Source organism: Pongo abelii, chromosome 5 (assembly GCF_028885655.2).
Source record: "Pongo abelii isolate AG06213 chromosome 5, NHGRI_mPonAbe1-v2.0_pri, whole genome shotgun sequence".
NCBI classification, from domain to species: domain Eukaryota; kingdom Metazoa; phylum Chordata; class Mammalia; order Primates; family Hominidae; genus Pongo; species Pongo abelii.
This window is the reverse complement of record NC_071990.2, coordinates 39,884,218-39,904,380: the sequence shown is the minus strand read 5'-3', so window position 1 is coordinate 39,904,380 and position 20,163 is coordinate 39,884,218. Positions and strand designations below refer to the sequence as shown.

General features: G+C 37.3%; 1 protein-coding gene across 2 annotated transcripts in view; it reads left to right on the top strand.

Annotated features, from left to right (window-relative positions):
- KIF6 (kinesin family member 6) overlaps positions 1 to 20,163 on the top strand; it is a 386,393-nt gene that overhangs the window by 70,473 nt on the left and 295,757 nt on the right. For both annotated transcript variants that reach the window (XM_024248395.3, XM_054558770.2), the window contains exon 4: positions 15,739 to 15,886. In XM_024248395.3, the coding sequence (XP_024104163.3) occupies positions 15,739 to 15,886 (148 nt within the window). The remainder of the gene's footprint in view (positions 1 to 15,738; positions 15,887 to 20,163) is intronic.

Here is a 20,163-nt window from a genome sequence, read left to right as displayed (position 1 = left end):
TACTGATGTGAGAGACATTGTTGAGTGAACAAATTGCGCAGCAATACGTAGAATATTAAGCCAATTATTTAAAAAGGGAAAAAGACATGAAGCAGTGCTATATGTAAAATGTCTGGAAGTATGCATACAAAAGGGATAACTAACAGTGACAACTATGGTGAAAGTTGGAGGATGAGGAGGAGAATTATATTCAAAGGAGACTTTAAATGTAAATATTTTTAACAAGCATGTATTCATGCATTTATGAATTACTTGTATAATCAAAAATAAGTAAAGGTATTTTCAGTAATGGGAGAAACTTGAGCCTGTTTATTTTCTAAGGAGGGGCAATTAATATAAAGGGAGAAGTAGAAAATACAGGAGAGGAGTTAATTGATGGAGAAAGGTCCCTGAGAGATAGGAAAGAGTGGGTACAATCTAGAATTCAGTTGGAAGAGTTTAGCTTTAGATAGGAGGACGGCCAATCTCTATGACCAGAGATGAGGAGGAATAGATGAGACTAAGAGAGATAAACTTCTGTTTGTGGGGGTGGAGGCTGAGAGTGGAGAGAGGAGCTGGGAAATTTGCTTTATGATGACCTCCATTTTATCTTCAAAGAAATAGTTTGTCCCCCACCGCCCTGGTGTCTTGTCCTCCTTGCTGTAGATACCAGTAAATATGACTGTCTTCCCCACCTGTTCACCTCAATCACATTAAATGTTATTAGCCGCTCGTTACTATCGGACTCTTTCCTCTTGTCATCTTTGTAAAGAGTAGCTTGTTAATGCCATTACATATGCCCCCACATCCTATAGTGCTGTGCTGAAAACAACAAGGTCCTAATAATGGGCCATACCAATGAACTAATTTCTACTATTTAAAAGGACACGGGAAACTGCTTTCAGTGGCTTGCCTTCTTAGTTCTGGTATATTCTGCTCTATACTCAAGAGTTATTCTGTTTCCTGTGCCTTCAGAGGACCACATTCCCAGCTTTATGCCCAGAGAAGTCTATGAAACTACCCCCCACCGGCATCCTACAGAGTTGGGTTTTTTTTCAGCCTCACAAAGCCCTCTGTTGTTCCTCTTTAACAGTCAGCTAACTGAAGTTAGGGAGAAGTGGTGGGGAGCACTTCTGCCCTTTCCCTCTCCTTTAGATTTTAAGAGCCTTCCAGCAGCTTGACCTTACCTTTTGTGTAAAATATATTTAGTCACTCATTACAAGTTGCAATCCCTTTTTGGTCCTTGGGATCCAGATGGGGAATTGAAAAGAGTTTTTAGATGTCAGGCATCAAAGGAAATTGAGGAAAATATCTGCATTATTCTTTCCTCTCCTCTGAATCTTCTGACTTTCCTAGAGGCTGTGCCCCAAGTCTCTGGTACTTTCTCCTTTCATATCTGCCTTTAGGAGGAAAACCTTAAAAAGATTAGTAATTCTTTTCTGTTTTCTATTCTTGTAATCCTGTTGTAAACATGTTGATGATAAAGTCACATCCTTTGCTTCTCTCTGAATGGTGATACAGATTTTTTGTTGTAGTTAATTTTCTTTCCTGTTTTTAACCATCCTAGATAGTGGTGTTATAAAACAGTACTTTGCAAGATTGTGCTATGTAATTAATGAAAATCAAGGTACTCCAGAGGAAAGTATTGTAAATCTGCACTGCATTCCTACCTGTAAGATGCTTGCTACAGGCTGTGTCAGCAACAAAGGTGTGGTTTTAAGATGAGAACAAATGAAAAGTAGTGGAATATGTAATTCAATTGTAGATAACTTAAACCGTTATATTGATCTTAATCTGTTTATTCTGATTAGCCCTCGCATTTTAAAAACATGGAGCCAGTAAACTTTATCTCTAAGACTTTTAAGTTATTTTTTCCTACTAACTTCTGTGGAGAGCAACTTTGAGACAACTGTTTAACTGGATACTATTCTACCAAACATATCTGATTATTATTAGCTTTATAAAAAGATGGTAGGTTTGTTTTATAACTTAGGTAGTAGAAAGAATATTATATTTGGAATCAAATAGACTTTGGTATTACTCTTATCACTTACTAAGTGTGACCTTGATATAGTTAACTTCTCTAAGGCTAAATTTTCTCATCTCTAAAATGGGAGATAATAGAAGTCTCAGAATAGATTACCTAGAGAATGAAAGAGGAAGAATATGTCTAAAAGAAAAAAAATCATAAGTTCAGTTTTGATCAGACTGAGTTTGAAGTGCTACAGAAAAATTTAAATATATAAATGTTGATTGCTTGAAGACTAAAGTTTTTTTGTTTGTTTGTTTGTTTGTTTGGGGTTTTTTTTTTTTTTGGTTTTCTTTTTTTGAGATGGAGTTTCACTCCTGTTGCCCAGGCTGGAGTACAATGGTGCGATCTCAGCTCACTGCAACCTCCACCTCCCAGGTTCAAGTGATTCTCCTGCCTCAGCCTCCTGAGTAGCTGGGATTACAGGCATGTGCCACCACGCCCGGCTAATTTGTATTTTTAGTAGAGACAGGGTTTCACCATGTTGGTCAGGCTGGTCTTGAACTCCCGACCTCAGGTGATCCACCTGCTTGGCCTCCCAAAGTGCTGAGATTACAGGCATGAGCCACTGTATCTGGCAAGACTAAAGATTTTTTAGTTTATTAAGACTGTATTGTTCATTGCACTTAGTAAGATGATGCTGTATCTCTACTATCCATAAGCTAATGGTAGGATATGTGTCTCATGGAATTTTGTGAACACTATTCCCTCCTATTTTCCCCATATCTCTCCTCATAGTGTGCCCCTAGAAGACTCCTCGTGTGATTTTTGCCCAGCCAAGACTGGTTTCATCGTCTCCGCTGCCATGCCCCTCTAGTTCACAGGCCAAAGTTCCATAGGCCATAATTGTCTATGGCCTGCAGGGTAGGTTGACATTGCTTAGCTGAACAGTCTTTTCTGTTCCTTTTTCCTGATCCCTTTATGAGTGATCTCAATCAAGCCACATCTTTCTGCTTCAAACTCTGGCTCCTAAATCTCATTAGATCATTGTGTATCCGTGATGCAAATAAAGCCATGTTGATTATTAGCAGCTTCATGAGATGTATTTTTATTTACCTTTCTATGCCAAAGGGCAATTTTCCTCCTTGATTATTATCCATTGAAATCAAAGTGTGTTTGAATTTTCCCAAAAATGTGCAAAATGTCTTCCATTTTACACAAAATTGAAGTCAAATAAGAAGGTCTTATTTGGCAAGTAATCTTGAGACTAGAAGTATGGAGAAACAGGCTCATAACTTAAATCTAAACTAGAGCTCCATGTGGTCCAGTCAGTGTACAGTGTCACTTTTGGAAGTACTCAAAGGTCAGATTGTATGTGGGCTCTCAGGAATTGCAGGAGTTAGGGGAGCACATTTTCCTCCATTGCTGCTTCTCTCAGCATCCACCACACTGATGGCAGCCACCTGCTACCCTCCCCCGCCATCCTGCGGTGCTCAACTTTCCGCTTTCCAGTCTCTCTTCAAACTTCTCAGACAAATCCTCCCCTGAAGATAGGCCCTTTGTCTTTTCATTTCTGTGCCTGTCTCCCCTACTTCTTCACCTAGATTCTCGGATCTCTGTTTCCACCTATTCAGATGGCTGGACGACCCAGAAGCTCGATTTACACTTGGCAAGGAAAAGGATGGAGTCTCTAGGAAAACACAGTTTTCTCACTTGGCCTCTCTAATTATAAATTTTTGTAGAAGACTTTCTTTAAATGCTTTCTGTCTCTCCAGACACATTTATAAATCAGCCATTTGAGTTTTTAAAAATTATAGATTGATGTGTAAATTAGAAGGTTATACAGGTGAATATGTGCACATGCTCAGATATTTAAAGATGCTTATCTTGGTGGTTATCTTGCTTTACCTTGCACTGCAAATTTCTTGAGAAGAATTTTTTTTTTCTTGTAAATTCACAAAGCACACAGTACCAGGCTTCTCATATAATATCATAAATGCTTAAGAAATGTGATTGATCTTGTTGAATTAATCCCTTTACCATTATGTAATGGCCTTCTTTGTCTCTTTTGATCTTTGGCGATTCCTCAGGGATCTAGAACTAGAAATTCCATTCGACCCAGCCATCCCATTACTGGGTATATACCCAAAGGACTGTAAATCATGCTGCTATAAAGACACATGCACACGTATGTTTATTGCAGCATTATTCACAATAGCAAAGACTTGGAACCAACCCAAATGTCCAACAAGGATAGACTGGATTAAGAAAATGTGGCACATATACACCATTGAATACTATGCAGCCATAAAAAATGATGAGTTCATGTCCTTTGTAGGGACATGGATGAAATTGGAAATCATCATTCTCAGTAAACTATCACAAGAACAAAAAACCAAACACCGCATATTCTCACTCATAGGTGGGAATTGAACAATGAGAACACATGGACACAGGAAGGGGAACATCACACTTCGGGGACTGTTGTGGGGTTGGGGGAGGGGGGAGGGATAGCATTGGGAGATATACCTAATGCTAGATGACGAGTTCGTGGGTGCAGTGCACCAGCATGGCACATGTATACATATGTAACTACCCTGCACATTGCGCACATGTACCATAAAACCTAAAGTATAATAATAATAATAATAATAATAAAAAGGAAAGAAAAAAAGAAATGTGATTGATCAATTTACTGACGGAGAACTCAGTGTTAGGATTTTAGGAAAAAGTATTTTCTATTTTCTTTTGTATCCCTATAAAAGAAACCCAAAGTAACCAGTTCAGATTTTATGCACGATTCTGTCCTAATAAATTTCTATAGACAATGAATTTCCCCCACATTGTTGTATAAAACTTTGTGGTTTCATTTTAGTTGCCTCCTTAGATGGTCATCTGAAAATGATTATATATTTAATTAATCTAAGTGTTTATTCTGAAGGATCATAGGAAAAATATCGGTCAGAAATGCTACAGTAAATGCATTTTTTATAATGTAATTATAAATTATGTAAATAAGATAATGTAAATAAGATAAAATAATGTATAATGTAATGCAAATATATACTTTTTGTAATGTAAATAAGATAAAAATGTAGCCATCACTTTTCAATACTGTATGCTGGACTTCAAACTGAAACATTTGGAACTGGATTATGTTCAGAAGGGGTCATTTTCTTCTATTAAAGTTTCATGCATGTCTGTTCTTTTACCAGATTTAAGCTGCTTATTATTAATACTAACACAAAATGGTTTCTTCAGAAACTTGGGAAATAATAAACAGCCTCATTTAGAGAGCACTCTGGCCTGGATTTGGTCCATGAACTTATGGATGTGAAGCTGTTTAGTGTGCTTAAGACCTCGAAGATCCTTTAAGAGAGGCTGTTTGGATTAGGTGCCCCATGATGTGTTTGCTTCTTGCCAAGTTTGGTTTGAAGTAGTTGGGACAAGACTGTGAACAAAGCCCTGCGAATCATAGAACTGGGAAGCATCTCAAGAGATCCCCTTCCTTAGCCCCTGTATCCAAGGAGGAAAATTTGCAAATCATTCAAGACAGGCAGTTGCTGATCCTGTTTTAGTGAGATATCCGAGAGTGGAATTCCTGATTGTGCCAAAGTGACTGTGTTAGAAGAAAGCACCCAACATTCTTGTTTTCCTGTCACACACGAAATGTGAACAATGATGGGTGGGATAGCCATTTGGTTTCTTGGGTGGTTGATGGTGTGAGGGGATTGCTTATGACATTTCAAAACCTGGAAGATGCTGATATTTAGTTTAGTTTTTTACTGATTTCTTTCTTTCTTTCTTTTTTTGATTGGAGTGTTACTCCTAGCATTTATCTGAGTCACTTTATAGCAGGGGTTGGAAAACTCAACATTCCATGGAGGGCAAACAATTAATCTGAAGTAAACTAGTGAGGGCCAGATGGAGTAGTGGTATCTGTGCTTAAATTGGGGACTAAGACCACTCAGACTGAATTTTTTAAAAAAGACAGTGTTGACCAAACAAATGCTTTGCCAGCTACATTTTGCCTGTGGGTCTCTTTCTTTGTGACTCTAGTTTAATAACCAGTATGCCCATAGATGTATAAATTACCAGTTAATCCATGTTTGCAGTTTCATTTTTCTTACACAAAACAATTTTGGTTGTGTGGGGTAACTGTTTCTAATCTAGATATTCTTGGCCTTGGATATTCCTTTCCAAAATGATTGATGATTTGGTTTAGGTTGACGAAGGCTAGCCATGTAATCTACTTTATTTCTCTATCAGGATTTATAACCAGATCAATATATCACAGAAGTGAAGCCATAAAAGATCTTAGAATGATCTTGCCAGAACATGCTTTTATTGTATTTTATTTTTATGACTTATTTTATTTATTTACTTATGTATTTAGAGACAGGATCTTCTTGTCACCCAATCATAGCTCACAGTAACCTTGAAGTCCTGGGATCAAGTGATCCTCCCACCTTAGCCTCTTGAGTAGCTAGGACTCCAGGAGCACACCACAAACCCAACTAATTTTTTTTTTTTTTTGGTAGAGACAGGGTCTTGCTATGTTGACCAGGCTGGTCTCAAACTCCTGGGATCAAGCAATCCATCTGCTTCCTGTGCTAGGATTACAGGCATAAGCCACTGCCCTGGGCCAAAACATGCTTTTAGAAGGGACAGTATCTAAACTAGGGGAACTAAACTCAGATGCCTTTATGCAGGACTTCTATGTTGTACACCTCCAGGGGACGCACTTCACAGTGGCCTACACAAATGGCTAGGCACTGCACAAAGGTGAGGGGGCACCGGCATTCACATGGACTGCACTGTGATTATGCAGTGATGCAGCCCTGCTTTCAAGTCTAGGCAAGTAACATACCTTTAGGAAGCAGTGGATTCTAAGATGTTAGGGAATGTTGGGGACCACGGCAAACTGAAGAACATGTCCCGCAAAAAGGCATTCAAATGTAGTTAAGTTTAAACATTCCTGTAGGCAAGTTTTACTGCCAGCTTGAGATCCTTGCTGTAAATCAAGGACTAAGAGGTGTCTTTCAGATCACTCTGGGAACTTTGCAATAATTATGATTCTCTTGGTTGCATATAACTGAATTCAAACTCAAAGCAGAGAGGATTTCTTGTCTCACATAACTGGTTTAGCTCAAAGAAGAATTGAAGGGAGTGATATAAAAATCAGGGCCCTTGGCTGGGCATGGTGGCTCACGCCTGTAATCCCAACACTTTGGGAGGCCAAGGTGGGTGGATCATCTGAGGTCAGGAGTTCGAGACCAACCTGGCCAACATGGTGAGGCCTCCCCTTCTCTACTAAAAATACAAAAATTAGCCGGGCATGGTGGCAGTTACCTGTAGTCCCAGCTACTTGGGAGGCTGAGGCAGGAGAATCGCTTGAACCCAGGAGGCAGAGTTTGAAGTGAACCAAGATCATGCCACTGCACTCCAGCCAGGTGGACAGAGTAAGACTCTGTCTCAAAAAAAAAAAAAAAAAAAAAAATGTTAAAAAACATTAGCCAGGCATGGTGGCTCATGCCTGTCATCCCAGCACTTTGAGAGGTTGAGGCGGGTGGATCACCTGAGTTCAGGAGTTCAAGACCAGCCTGGCCAACATGGTGAAACCCCGTCTCTACAAAAATACCAAAATTAGCTGGGCATAATGGCAGGTGCCTGTAATCCCAGCTACTCGGGAAACTGAGGCAGGAGACTCACTTGAACCCGGGAGGCAGAGGTTGTGGTGAGCCAAGATCACGCTATTGCACTCCAGCCTGGGTGACAGAGGGAGACTCTGTCTCAAAAAAAAAAAAAAAAAAAAAAAAAATCAGGGCCTTCACTGTTTGACCTGGGTTCCTGACATAGCCATAATCCTTCACCCATCTGAACTTTACTTGGCCCTGCCTCCTTGTGCTGAAGGGCAGGGGATACGGCCTCTAGTAGGGACCCCAGTAAAAAGAAAACTTATTTTCTTCTCAAAATCTATACAGGAGACACGAAGACACTCTTTTTTTGCTTGGCTTGAGTCATGTCACCAGCTTCTTGTAGTGATATAATAGCTGTTACAGGTGGGACAGTGGTTGGAGGAACCGAGATGGGATCAAGTGGTATGACTGGCCAGGCCTGAGTCATGGGGTCCATATACCTGCCTGCCCCTCCTGAGCTTGTAGAAGGAGACTGGGAGCCTGTTACCATAAGAGGGACTAAGAAAGCTTGCTAGGCAGAAAAATAGACCTCTCAAAGTCTACTGTTCTCTTAAATTCCCCAGAAGTGTCGGCCTCCTCACAATTTTTTCTCCCTTCTTTGCAGCACAGGAAATGCCCCGTGATCAAAATCTTGCTGGAAATTTTACAAGTTCCGTGTTCATTTGGCTTAACTGATGAGAAGATTGTTTTTATATATGGCAAAACTGAATTGTGTTAGTTGTGCTAATTATGAATTGCTATTGTTTTTGGTTGAAATCTCTAAAATTTAAGCTACTGAATGTATGCCCTGTGAGATATTCTGAAAGTGAAACAGTTAAGAGTCATTTACCATATTTCTCTATAAAAGATCCAGTTGCCCCTTGGGACTGCTTATGAGGGATTGAGAGACTTTATTCTAGAAAGAGGGCTACAGTAGACAGAAGTTAACTGCTCTGGGGATTTCAAAATAACTGAGTTTCACTTACTCGGGATCTCAGAACTGTGTGAAAGGCAAGTATGGATAAGGGGGAACTGTATATTTAAAATAGGGGAGCTTAATTCTCATTCTGTTCCAATTAGTTGTGTTGATATTATGCAAAGATTTTTTTTGTCAGATTAAACATGTATATAGCATATTTCTATTAGCTTAAAAAATTTTTCCTTAGTACTAATTATTTGGTTTGTGTTTTCTGAGTGAACTAGTACGTTTTGCTTCTAACAACTGTTTTTAAATACATATAAAATGCATTTGCCTTTGATTTTTAACTTTTTTAAAGCTAAACTGTTAAACTTAACTATTAAACTAAGACTAAACTTTTAAGGTGCTGGTTCACCTGCCCCTCCCCTCTCAAAAATGAATCAGCCCTGCCCAGTTCTCTAAGTCCAACCTGGTCCTGTCTAAGCACAGTTAGTGTAACTGTTTTTCAGAAATACCTTGGAGGGAATTCTTTGGGTGGACAAAATGTAGTTAGAAGGCCTCTGCTGACATCAATTATAAAATCCATGATCCTATTACTATATTTTGTTTCTTTTTTTTTTTTTTTCAACTATGCTGTCACTTTGAGGGACTATAATTTATGTCTTGTTTTTTGGTTTAGTGAACTAAATTATTACTACAATAATGATTTGTTGTTGATTACTTTCATTTAAACATTGTGTCTTGAGATTCTTTTTTTTTTTTGCCTCTCTGAGGCTCCATTTTCTCATCTTTATTTATTTATTTTGTATATATATATTTTTTTATTATACTTTAAGTTCTAGGGTACATATGTACAACGTGCAGGTTTGTTACATATATATACATGTGCCATGTTGGTGTGCTGCACCCATTAGCTCGTCACTTACATTAGGTATATCTCCTAATGGTATCCCTCCCCCCTGCCCCCACCCCACAACAGGCCCCAGTGTGTGATGTTCCCCACCCTGTGTCCAAGTGTTCTCATTGTTCAATTCCCACCTATGAGTGAGAACATGCAGTGTTTGGTTTTTTGTCCTTGCGATAGTTTGCTGAGAATGATGGTTTCCAGCTTCATCCATGTCCCTGCAAAGGACATGAACTCTTCATTTTTTATGGCTGCATAGTATTCCATGGTATATATGTGCCACATTTTCTTAATCCAGGAGCTGGTACCATTCCTTCTGAAACTATGCCAATCAATAGAAAAAGAGGGAATCCTCCCTAACTCATTTTATGAGGCCAGCATCATCCTGATACCAAAGCCTAGCAGAGACACAACAAAAAAGAGAATTTTAGACCAATATCCCTGATGAACATCGATGCAAAAATCCTCAATAAAATACTGGCAAACTGAATCCAGCAGCACATCAAAAAGCTTATCCACCACAAAGAAGTTGGCTTCATCCCTGGGATGCAAGGTTGTATCTTGAGATTCTTAAAGCCTTTGCATCTGGAGGTAAACAAAATGAAGTGTCACTTTGTGTAGATCCTCCAGACAGTCTTCTGCTTGGAGCCTAGTTAAACAAAGAGTAATAAAAATGGAAAAACTAAACTTTAAAATGACTTGTATTTTTTTCTAGCACATAAATGTGTTGTGTCTGGAGTGACACTTAAGTTTATAATCTCCAAAAGGGTTGAGGCTTTTTGTTTTATTCATGCAAATATTAAAAGATAAGAAATGACAAACTACCTTAGCTTCATAATTTAAACTTCTAGGAAAAGTGCATTTTGCAAAAGGAAGGAGAGAATTTCTATAATGGAAATTTCCTCTGATCATCAAACTCTGGGTTTATAAATGGTTGATTTATTTACATATCAGGACTGTCTCTAGCTGAGATGAATTAAGCAGTAGCCTGCATTGTTGATTTTAGGAAGTTCAGAAATACTTCCGAACAAAAATGTTCATCTCACTCTTCATTGCTGAAATGTATCATTAGCTTTTCATCCCTTTTATTAATTACCCTTCTCTCTGTCTTTTAAAAACACTACTGAAAAGATAGTATACACATCTGGTTATTAACAAGTGAGTATAGACTCTTCTTTACTATTTTATTGTTACAACAGCTTTGTTGAGATGTAATTCAAATACTAAAACATTTACTCTTTAAAGTATGCAATTTAGTTGTTTTTAGTACAAACGTGCAACCATCAATCACCATTATTTAATTTTAAAACATTTTCATTACCCCCAAAAAGAAGCTCTGTACCATAGCCATTAGCAGTCACTCTCCATTTTCCCTTCCTTCTAGCCCCTGTCTAACACTAACCTACTTTCTATCTCTATGAGATTTTCTTATCCTAAACATTTTCTAGAAATAGAATCACAATATATGGCCTTTTTTGACTGGCTTTTTAAAATTTAATGTGTTTTCAAGTTTTATCCTTATTGTAGCATGTATCAGTACTGCCTTCTCCTTGCCAAATAATATCCCATGGAATGGATACAGTACATCTTGTTTATCCACTCATCAGTTGACGGTCACTTTGTGTTGTTTCCACATTTTGGCTAAATAATGAATAATGCTGTTGTGAACACTCACTACAAATTTTTGTGTGGACACATGTTTTTAATACTGCTGGGTATACACCTAGCCGGGTCATATGGCAATACTAGGTTTACATTTTGAGGAACTGTAAGACTGTTTTCCAAAGAAGCTGTACCATTTTACATTTCCAGCAACAATGTATGAAGGTTCCAATTTGTCCACATTGTCACCAGCACTTCTTATTGTCTCTTTTTTTTTGTTTTAGCCATACTAGTGAGTGTGAAATTGCATCTTATTGTGATTTTGATTTGCATTTCCCTAATGACTAATAATGTTGAGCATCTTTTCATATGTTATTGGCCATTTGCATTTCTTTTTAGAGAAACGTCTATTCAAATCTGTTGCCCACTTTTTAATTAGATTGTTTGTCTTCTTAGTATTGAGTTTTAAGATTTCTTTGTATGTTATGGATTATGGATATGATGACAAGTCCCTTGCCAGATAGATATGATTTGCATACATTATCTCCATTGTGTTGTCTTTTCACTTACTTGATTGTGTCTTTTGAAACACAAAAGTTTTTAATTTTGATGAAGTACAGCTTATTTTTTTCCTTTGGCTCTTTGTGCTTTTGATGTCATATCTAAAAAACCATTGCCTAATTTAGCTCATGAAGATTTACTCCTAAGTTTTCTTCCAAGATTTTCTTTTAAGTTTATCTCTTACATTAGGTCTGTGATTCATTTTGAGTTAATTTTTGTACATGGCCTGAGGTAGGGGTCCAGCTTTATTCTTTTGCATGTGGATATCTAGTTGTCCAAGGATCATTTGTTAAAAAGACCATTCTTTCCTCCATTGAATAGTGTTGGCACCCTTGTTGAAAATCAACTGATCATAAATATAAGGGTCTATTTCTGGATTCTTAATTTTATTTTATTCATCCATATGTATGGCCTTATGCCAGTATCCCTCTGTCTTAATTATTCTAGCTTTGTAGTAGGTTTTGAAATAGGGATGTGTGAGTCATCTACCTTTGTTCTTTCTTTTCAAGATTGTTTTAGCTATTCTGTGTCCCTTGACTTTCTGTATAAATTGTATAAGAATATTGTCAATTTCTGCAAATAAGCCAGCTTGAATTTTGATAGAAATCGCACAAATGTAGATCAGTTTAGGGAATATTGCCATCTACACAGTGTTAAGACTTGTACGCTACAACCCTGCTGAACTTGTTTCTTACTTCTCATAATTTTATAGTAAATTCCTTAGGATTTTCTATATACAAGATTATGTCATGTGCAAATAGAGACTTCTATATCTGCAATATTATTCTCAAAAATGAAGAAGAAATTAAGACATTCCAAGATACACAAAAACTGAGCAAATTTATCATCAACAAACTAGCCAGTAAATTTAGGCAAGATAATGAAATAAATTTCCTTAAATTCCTTGAACTCCTCGGTCTCCCAGCCTACATACAAGGGTCCCTACATGTTTTTTGGGGCATACCTTCAATGCTGAGGAAGTTTGTAACACTGTCTTTCTTCTCACTTTCTGTTTGTGCAGTCTCAAGGCCAGCCAGAGGTGAGTTATAATGCCCTTCTCAGGTCTTTTCTGGGCACACATATAGTCCTGCACATGTGTGTGGCCTTCCCGATTCCGAGGAATACATCAGAGTTTTTTGAAACCCCTTATACACATTTCTCAGGTTTTTCTAAGTTTTTGGTTACATTCTTGTTTACTTCGCTGGCATTGCAGCTTTGCCAGCTGTGATGTTAAACACTTGCCACTGATTTTTTTTCAACAAACACCCCGAGGACAGGGCTGCTCATACTGAGTGAACTCTGAATCAGGTCTAACAAAGACAAGTACTGTGAGTGGAGCTTTTCCGGAGAGCTCCCAGATGAGTCACAGAGTGGCAGCTCTTTGAGGATGGGGCATTTTGAGGAGCCCCAAATCCATACTGCCCCCTAAAGTGGTTGCTAGGCTGCTGGATTTCACAGCTCCAATGTTTCAAGGCTGTTGTTTTTGAAGGCTACCATGGAGCTAGGGAGAGGTGCTGGGAATGTTGAAGTTAAAATACCACAAAGCTCATGGTTCCTACTGAGTTTAGCTGTTTGTCTTACATAAACACTTCTTGGATTGGTGTGAGCCTTTGGATAATTTCCAGAGTTCTGAAAAAGTTGATTTTGGCAATTTTTGCCACTGGTATTATTGTTCTTGTGGAGTAATGGATTTTCAAAGATCGTTACGCCACTATTTCTCTTTCTTTATTTTTAACTAGTATTTTTCCTTAGGACAGATGAGACCAGAAGCACATGAAAAGGCCTAGTGTCTATTGAAGAGTGGTTACAAGATTGAGTTGGAATGGAGGCTCTGCAGAAGGGACTGGAGACAAATTTTGCCTGATTACATTTACTTATTTAATGTTTAATTGTAGCAATGTAATAAATAAATAGCCATGGGAGTATATATAGGTCAAGCCTTACCCTTTTTATTTTACAGTGTTCTATGAAGCTATGTCATCTGGTTTTCCATCCCACAGTAGATGGGGGTAGGGGGAGCACATATTAAAGACAGGCACATTAGGACAACTGGCAATGAGAAAGAAGATTTTAGCAAAAAAAAGTAGACATAATACTTAGCAGATGCCAACGTAGTGTACTACCTACTCACTTTTCATAGTCTATATCTATATCAAAATGAAAATATTAATTTGTGCTCTGTATTTTTTTTCTTTTTTTTTTTGTTTCCTTGGCAGTGGCTTTTTTTTATTATTATACTTTAAGTTTTAGGGCACATGTGCACAACGTGCAGGTTAGTTACATATGTATACATGTGCCATGTTGGTGTGCTGCACCCATTAACTCGTTATTTAACATTAGGTATATCTCCTAATGCTATCTCTCCCCCATCCCCCCACCCCACAACAGTCCCTGGTGTGTGATGTTCCCCTTCCTGTATCCATGTGTTCTCATTGTTCAATTCCCACCTGTGAGTGAGAAAATGTGGTGTTCGGTTTTTTGTCCTTGCGACGGTTTGCTGACGATGATGGTTTCCATCTTCATCCATGTCCCTACAAAGGACATGAACTCATCAATTTTTATGGCTGCAGAGTATTCCATGGTGTTTTTCAAGACAGATAATGCCTAGTATATTTTACATCTATTCTTTCTGTCAAGAATCAATAAAATGTTTAAGGTTAGATATTTAAAATTTTAGACTTCATTTACCTAGAGCGTTTATGGCCAAGAAATGTCATATATCCAAATGATATTGCTAATGAGACATCAATGTTTCATTGGTAACAAATTCTGTTGAGGAAAAAGATTCTCTAATTATATATCTAATTTCGTCATAGTTCCAACATCTTAGAAATTGAGAATTTCAACAGTATGTTGTCTCCATGTAAAGACACACGAAGAAAAGTGATTAGTGATTACGCTTCTCAAAAGTAGAACATTGAATCACACAGTTATAATACTTTCTTGCACATTCCCTGTACTAAGTCCATTAAATTTGTAAGCACCAATAACACTTTCTACCTACACAGCAACAGATGCATTGACTTGTTGCTGAAGATATTATTGTTAGTTTAATAGTTGCATAAGGTGGTCATAAGTTTAATAGTTGCATAAGGTGGTATAAGTGACCACTTCAGAATAATCTCCAGTCAAACCTGTGTGTTTTAGGAGGCCCTTATAATGTTAGATCACTCAACACACAGGCATGAAAGCATATGAAACATAGAACTGTAGACAGGATGTTGACAGAAGTAATAGGGCAGGAATTCTGATATGAACAGTGAGGGGTGAACTCAGAGGAGCCATCTATCAAAAAATCCACCCACAACATGGGGACCAATAGCTGATGTCATCATAGCTGGTTTAATGAAAACATCTCAGAGATCAAGGAGCCACTTGTATCAAAAAACGAACATAAAGCTACAAAAGTTTACTGTTCCATGTAGCATAGATTAAAGACACAGTTTTGAAAGTCTACATCATTTCATGCATATTTATAAAAGCTTATATTACAGGTGGTGCTCTTCAAAGGCTGAGAAGATCCAGCCTTTGGGTTCTTAAGAACACCATCAAATCAAGGGCCGCTCTGCAGGGCTGAAGAATATATATAGACTAGCATCTTCTACCAAAAAGTCATTCCAAGAAAAGAGAGGAGGGGAATTCCTAGAGGATTTTCAGTTGGTGCTTAGTTTTTTAAGTAGGGAATTACATTACAAGGTATATGGTGGCAAACAGAGTGTGTTCCTCCTGTTCTAGGAAGTAACTACTATTGTGAGTGTTTATACCATGTGAGGTACCAGGTGTCAGGCTGACAGTTTGCCATATTACAGGTATTGTTTCCCCAGAACTTTTTTTCAATATATTCTTTGATTCAAGTCCAGTGTGTACTAAAAGATGAAGAATATATTTAAGATGACTGAACTCCATTTGCGTTACACGTCCTTTCTTAGAGAACAGGATTGATGTGCTGCTGTTCCTAGATAAAAATGTAAATTCTAGCTAGATATTCACATATATAAATTTTTAATAGATATTTCTATAACATTTTTTAATAGTGTTTAATAAGATTGTTATTAGAATACAAGCCATTTAATTCATATGCAGTTAGCCATGTTGATATTAAAAGTGTGTCATTTCTTTATTGCAGTGTCCTGGCAGGTTACAATGGTACCATCTTTGCATATGGGCAAACAGGCAGCGGGAAGACATTCACTATCACAGGGGGTGCAGAGCGTTACAGTGACAGAGGCATTATCCCAAGGACACTGTCATACATTTTTGAACAGTTACAGAAGGTATGAAACTTTTCGTTCATATCATTTTGTATTTGATATATTCAGCAAAAATATACTGAAAGCAGGAAATTTATTATGACATGTATTTTATTGTGTCTAAATGATAAAGTCTTATTGTGTCATAACTTTGGCCTTTACCTTTAAGGAGAGGTTGGGATTTTGCTGTACAAGTGAAAATTAAGAAGGTACTTCTCATTAAAGGGCTGCTATTTCAGCAAAGGCTCAAGGAGAGTTCCTTCTGATAAACACACGAAGGTTGAAAGAGCAGACAACACCTTTTACCAACTAATATCTTATATTCCTCAAGAAACTGAGGAATGTGTTCCTATCAAAGCAGATCTTTCTTTTAGCTACTGAAACACTAAACAGGATAGTATAATTGTTACTGTTTTACACTTGATAGAAGCCCAGAGGAATTTACCAAAGTACAAATACCATTGTAATTATTATCATTGTAAAAAAGAGTTATCTATCTAGATTATATGTGTCATTTATTAAGTGCCTCAAAATGCCAGTAGCTTTATCAGTTTTACCAGTATTTGATATAACATCTAATGCAACTTCCCATTTCATAGTTGGGAAAACTGAGCCTCAGTTTAAATATTTTCCCCTGGGCCCACATCCTGTAGGCAGCTGATCTGGAGTTCTATCCCAAGTCCACCTGATACCTAACTCTGTGCTTTGTGCCATTATGTATATTGCTTCTATACCTCGGACTGGCTTTATTTTGTTGGTTGTGTTCAAACAAATTCCCCATAATGAGTCACATACCTTCTCTGAGTTTCAGTTTTCACTTCTGTGAAAGCAGAGATTGAATTGTATTAGAGAATCTCCAGTGTCCCTACTAGTTCCAGCAATTCCTTGGTTGTATTACTTCTGTATAATAAATGTCTTAACTAGGTCAATATAACAGTCACTCCAAAATTTCTTGACTGTATATTATTTGCATTTTGAGCTGCAAAGATGAGAAGAAATTGCTGAGATCTGCATAATTCTAATTGCTATCCATAAAGTAGCAATTATCCATTAGTTCAGCTCATCTTTCTCTAGCTCAAACATGCCAGCTTTGCATGCCAGAAAATTTGGATGAGAAAAGATTGAGTATAGCATACATGTTGGATCCAAAGCCCTTTTTTCATTTACTCACTTATTTCTGACATTGCCTGTTTTGTTCCCACATTTCACAACCTGGGAATATAATTCCTAATAGTTTTCATTGCTGTGGCCTAATGTGGAATCCTTTTGTCTTAGAAAGATCACTGGAGGTGCAGGTCAACCTGGTTCTGAGAAAGTGTGCTGCTTACAGCATGTGGCCTTGGGGTGGTTACTTAATGCCTCAGTCTTATGGATTGCTCTGAGGGGCTGAACATACTGTGTTTAAAGATATTGTCCAGATTCTTGCACACAGTATATGCTCAATACATGATAATTATGATCACAGCCAGTAATATCCATATATGGATATTAATGTGGCCAAGTGATCCCTGTCCAATTTCAGAGAACCCTTGAAACTCTCAAAACAAATGAAGCCAAATCCCATGATTAAGTTAAATAGAATAAACTCATCCTCTCCCAAAGGACAATATTTTTTGTCCCTTTAAAATTTTAATCTATGGTTACTAAAATACAGATCCAAATGTCTAAATGTCTCCTTAGTACTTACCATTTGTCAGGTTCTTTGTTTTAGATCTGTTTGTCACTGACATTACCGTAAACTCCATTTCATTCTGAATGATCCTAAATAACTTCCTGGACTTATAGTGAGCCCACTGGAACAATTTAAAGCCAGAACAACTCTTTGTAAATGAACATATTTTCATGATGGGGCATAACACATTCATTATAATCAAACAGCTGTGGTGAAACTGGTCAAGCAATTTGAAGTGCCTCATGAAGTTTGTTCATATTGTATAGCTGGAAAATGCAGCCTAGTACTCAGAGGTCCCCAGCTGATTGCCTTAGAGAGGTACATGGAGCTCTCTAGAATTCTTAAAGGAAACATTTGACCTATGCAAAGTCTTCATTTCAAGATACAGTAAGAGTCCAGTGCATACTGGGTCCTGAAATGTCTATGAGAATGCCAGGAGCACATTTTCACTGATTTTAAGAGAAGAAAATTGATGCCATTTATTTTAGAAATCGCTCTCATTATTTTTGAGTATTGTGAGTTTCAAACTTGTTTTGGGGCAGGAGAAAAGGCTGTCTGCAGGAAACATGTGTGTTACATTACAGTCTGGCAATCCTAAACACTAAAAAGGAGTAATAAGGAAAGGTAGCTTGCCACATAGCTCCATGAATTTTAAGTGTATTTTCCAATAAAAGTCCAGAAAATGCAGAAGCTGGAAGAGCCAAAGACATTATCCCTATCATCTCAGAGCAGTGGACCTGCCATTTTCCTGATGTTTTATGATTTATTCTAACTTCTGGAAGAAGAGATTTTCTCCACTGCAGATAAACATACAAGGTGGCTGTCCTTTTTGCTTTTATTTTCCTTTCCTTTTATATTCATATACTGAATTCTCCATTTGAAGCCTTCTAGAAATAATAATAAAAACAATAACTACAGCAATAATAATAGCAACAGCAGCAACAATGATTTATTGATATCTGTTATGGACTACACACTTTTGTAAGATTTTAAATATAGAATCTTATTTCTCTGTTACAACAGAATGCAAGATAAGGGCTATTATCCCCTTTTTTATGGTGAAACAACTGAGGATAAGGGTGTGGGATTATTCTGTTATAAATGGAGTTTCAATATTCAAACTCAGTTCTTATCTGATGCTAAGAACTCAGAAATGTATAGTAAACTCTCAAATCATAATCTCTGGGTTATTTCAGAAATTTTGGATACATTTTAAAAATATGTTGGTTTAAACAGGATCTCAGAATGTTGCTGAAATATCCCCTAGGGCCTTTGACATGCTCCAGAGAGGGGCAGAGTTTATGTATATGTTGACCATGGAACACTGTTTTCCAGGAGTATTCCATGGAATATTTTAGAAACATTGGATTAGACTAACAGCCACACAAAGTCTTTTTAGTGTTTATAGTCTCTGATACCTGTGCTAAGCCAAGTTATAACCCAAAGAATTATATTGAAGTAGTACCTTTACTAAACTAGGATACTAATGTAATCAATAGGCCATTTGTTGGGATAAGCATTAGAGTCACCCACATCAGAAGAATTTTCAGCATTAGGCTAAAACAAAAATTGCTTAGTAATTCAGTCCATGTTGTCACCTTCACAGAACACCAGAATATAGAATTTCAGCTGTAGCTTGAGGGTTTTTATTATAGTCTGGAAGGCTGAGAGTTGCTTTAACTGTTCATTTATAATTTTGTTTTTCTGAAATGACAGTATCTTTATTTGGATAATTGGAGCCATTTTAGAACGAAAGAATTGTTCATTTTACACTGAAAAACAGATAGGGATTTATTAGCCGACTTCCTCACTTTAATGGGTTTGAAAACGAAGGCCTGACATGGTAGAGGCTCACCTCTAGTTAGAGTAGGAGTCTAGCTTTTTATTTATAGGCTGCTATTCTCTCTCCTATCTCTGTGACTTGGTCCTCTCTCCCTTTGAACAAAACCTATTAAATGGGTTGCCTTGGAAATGGGTGAGAATTAATCAGGAAAGTCATCCTAAGCAAATTCTCTGCTAGTATACACTCTGACACCCTGACAACCTGCTTGCCACAAGACCCAAATATACTCTCCCCTTATGAGAAGCATGATAATATTTGCAGAAATGGAAGCATTTGTATTTTTGGAGGAACAAAAAGAAGGTGCTATTGTTTGATATTTTGTATTGAAAACTGAACTTTCTCAAGAAGTGAAAAAATTCCTTATTTTATTCCACCTCAAAGGGAATGGGTCATTTTTGTCTATTGGCAGAATTGAGACTAGGACCAGGCACCTTGACTTTTAGCCTCATTACATTGATGCCTATGTCATTGCATTTCAGCAATGACCCACCAAAAACCTTTCTCTCTATCTAATAGCTGAATATCTCTGATTTGCCCTCTTGGGCCAGGAAAATTAACTCCACAGGTGAGGTATTGGCAGTGAACTATTAATGTCCACTCATACCTGACTAATCAACTATTTTCTGTCCTCTAGATCTCACTTTCATTGTTATCTATTTATGTCATCAGAAAATATTGAATATTAGAAAAGTAGAAAAAGAATTATGATTAAAGATGGAAACTATTTTGCTCCTGAAATTTTTTTTTTTTTTTTTTTTTTGCTTTGCTTTTTCTTTTTTTTTTTTT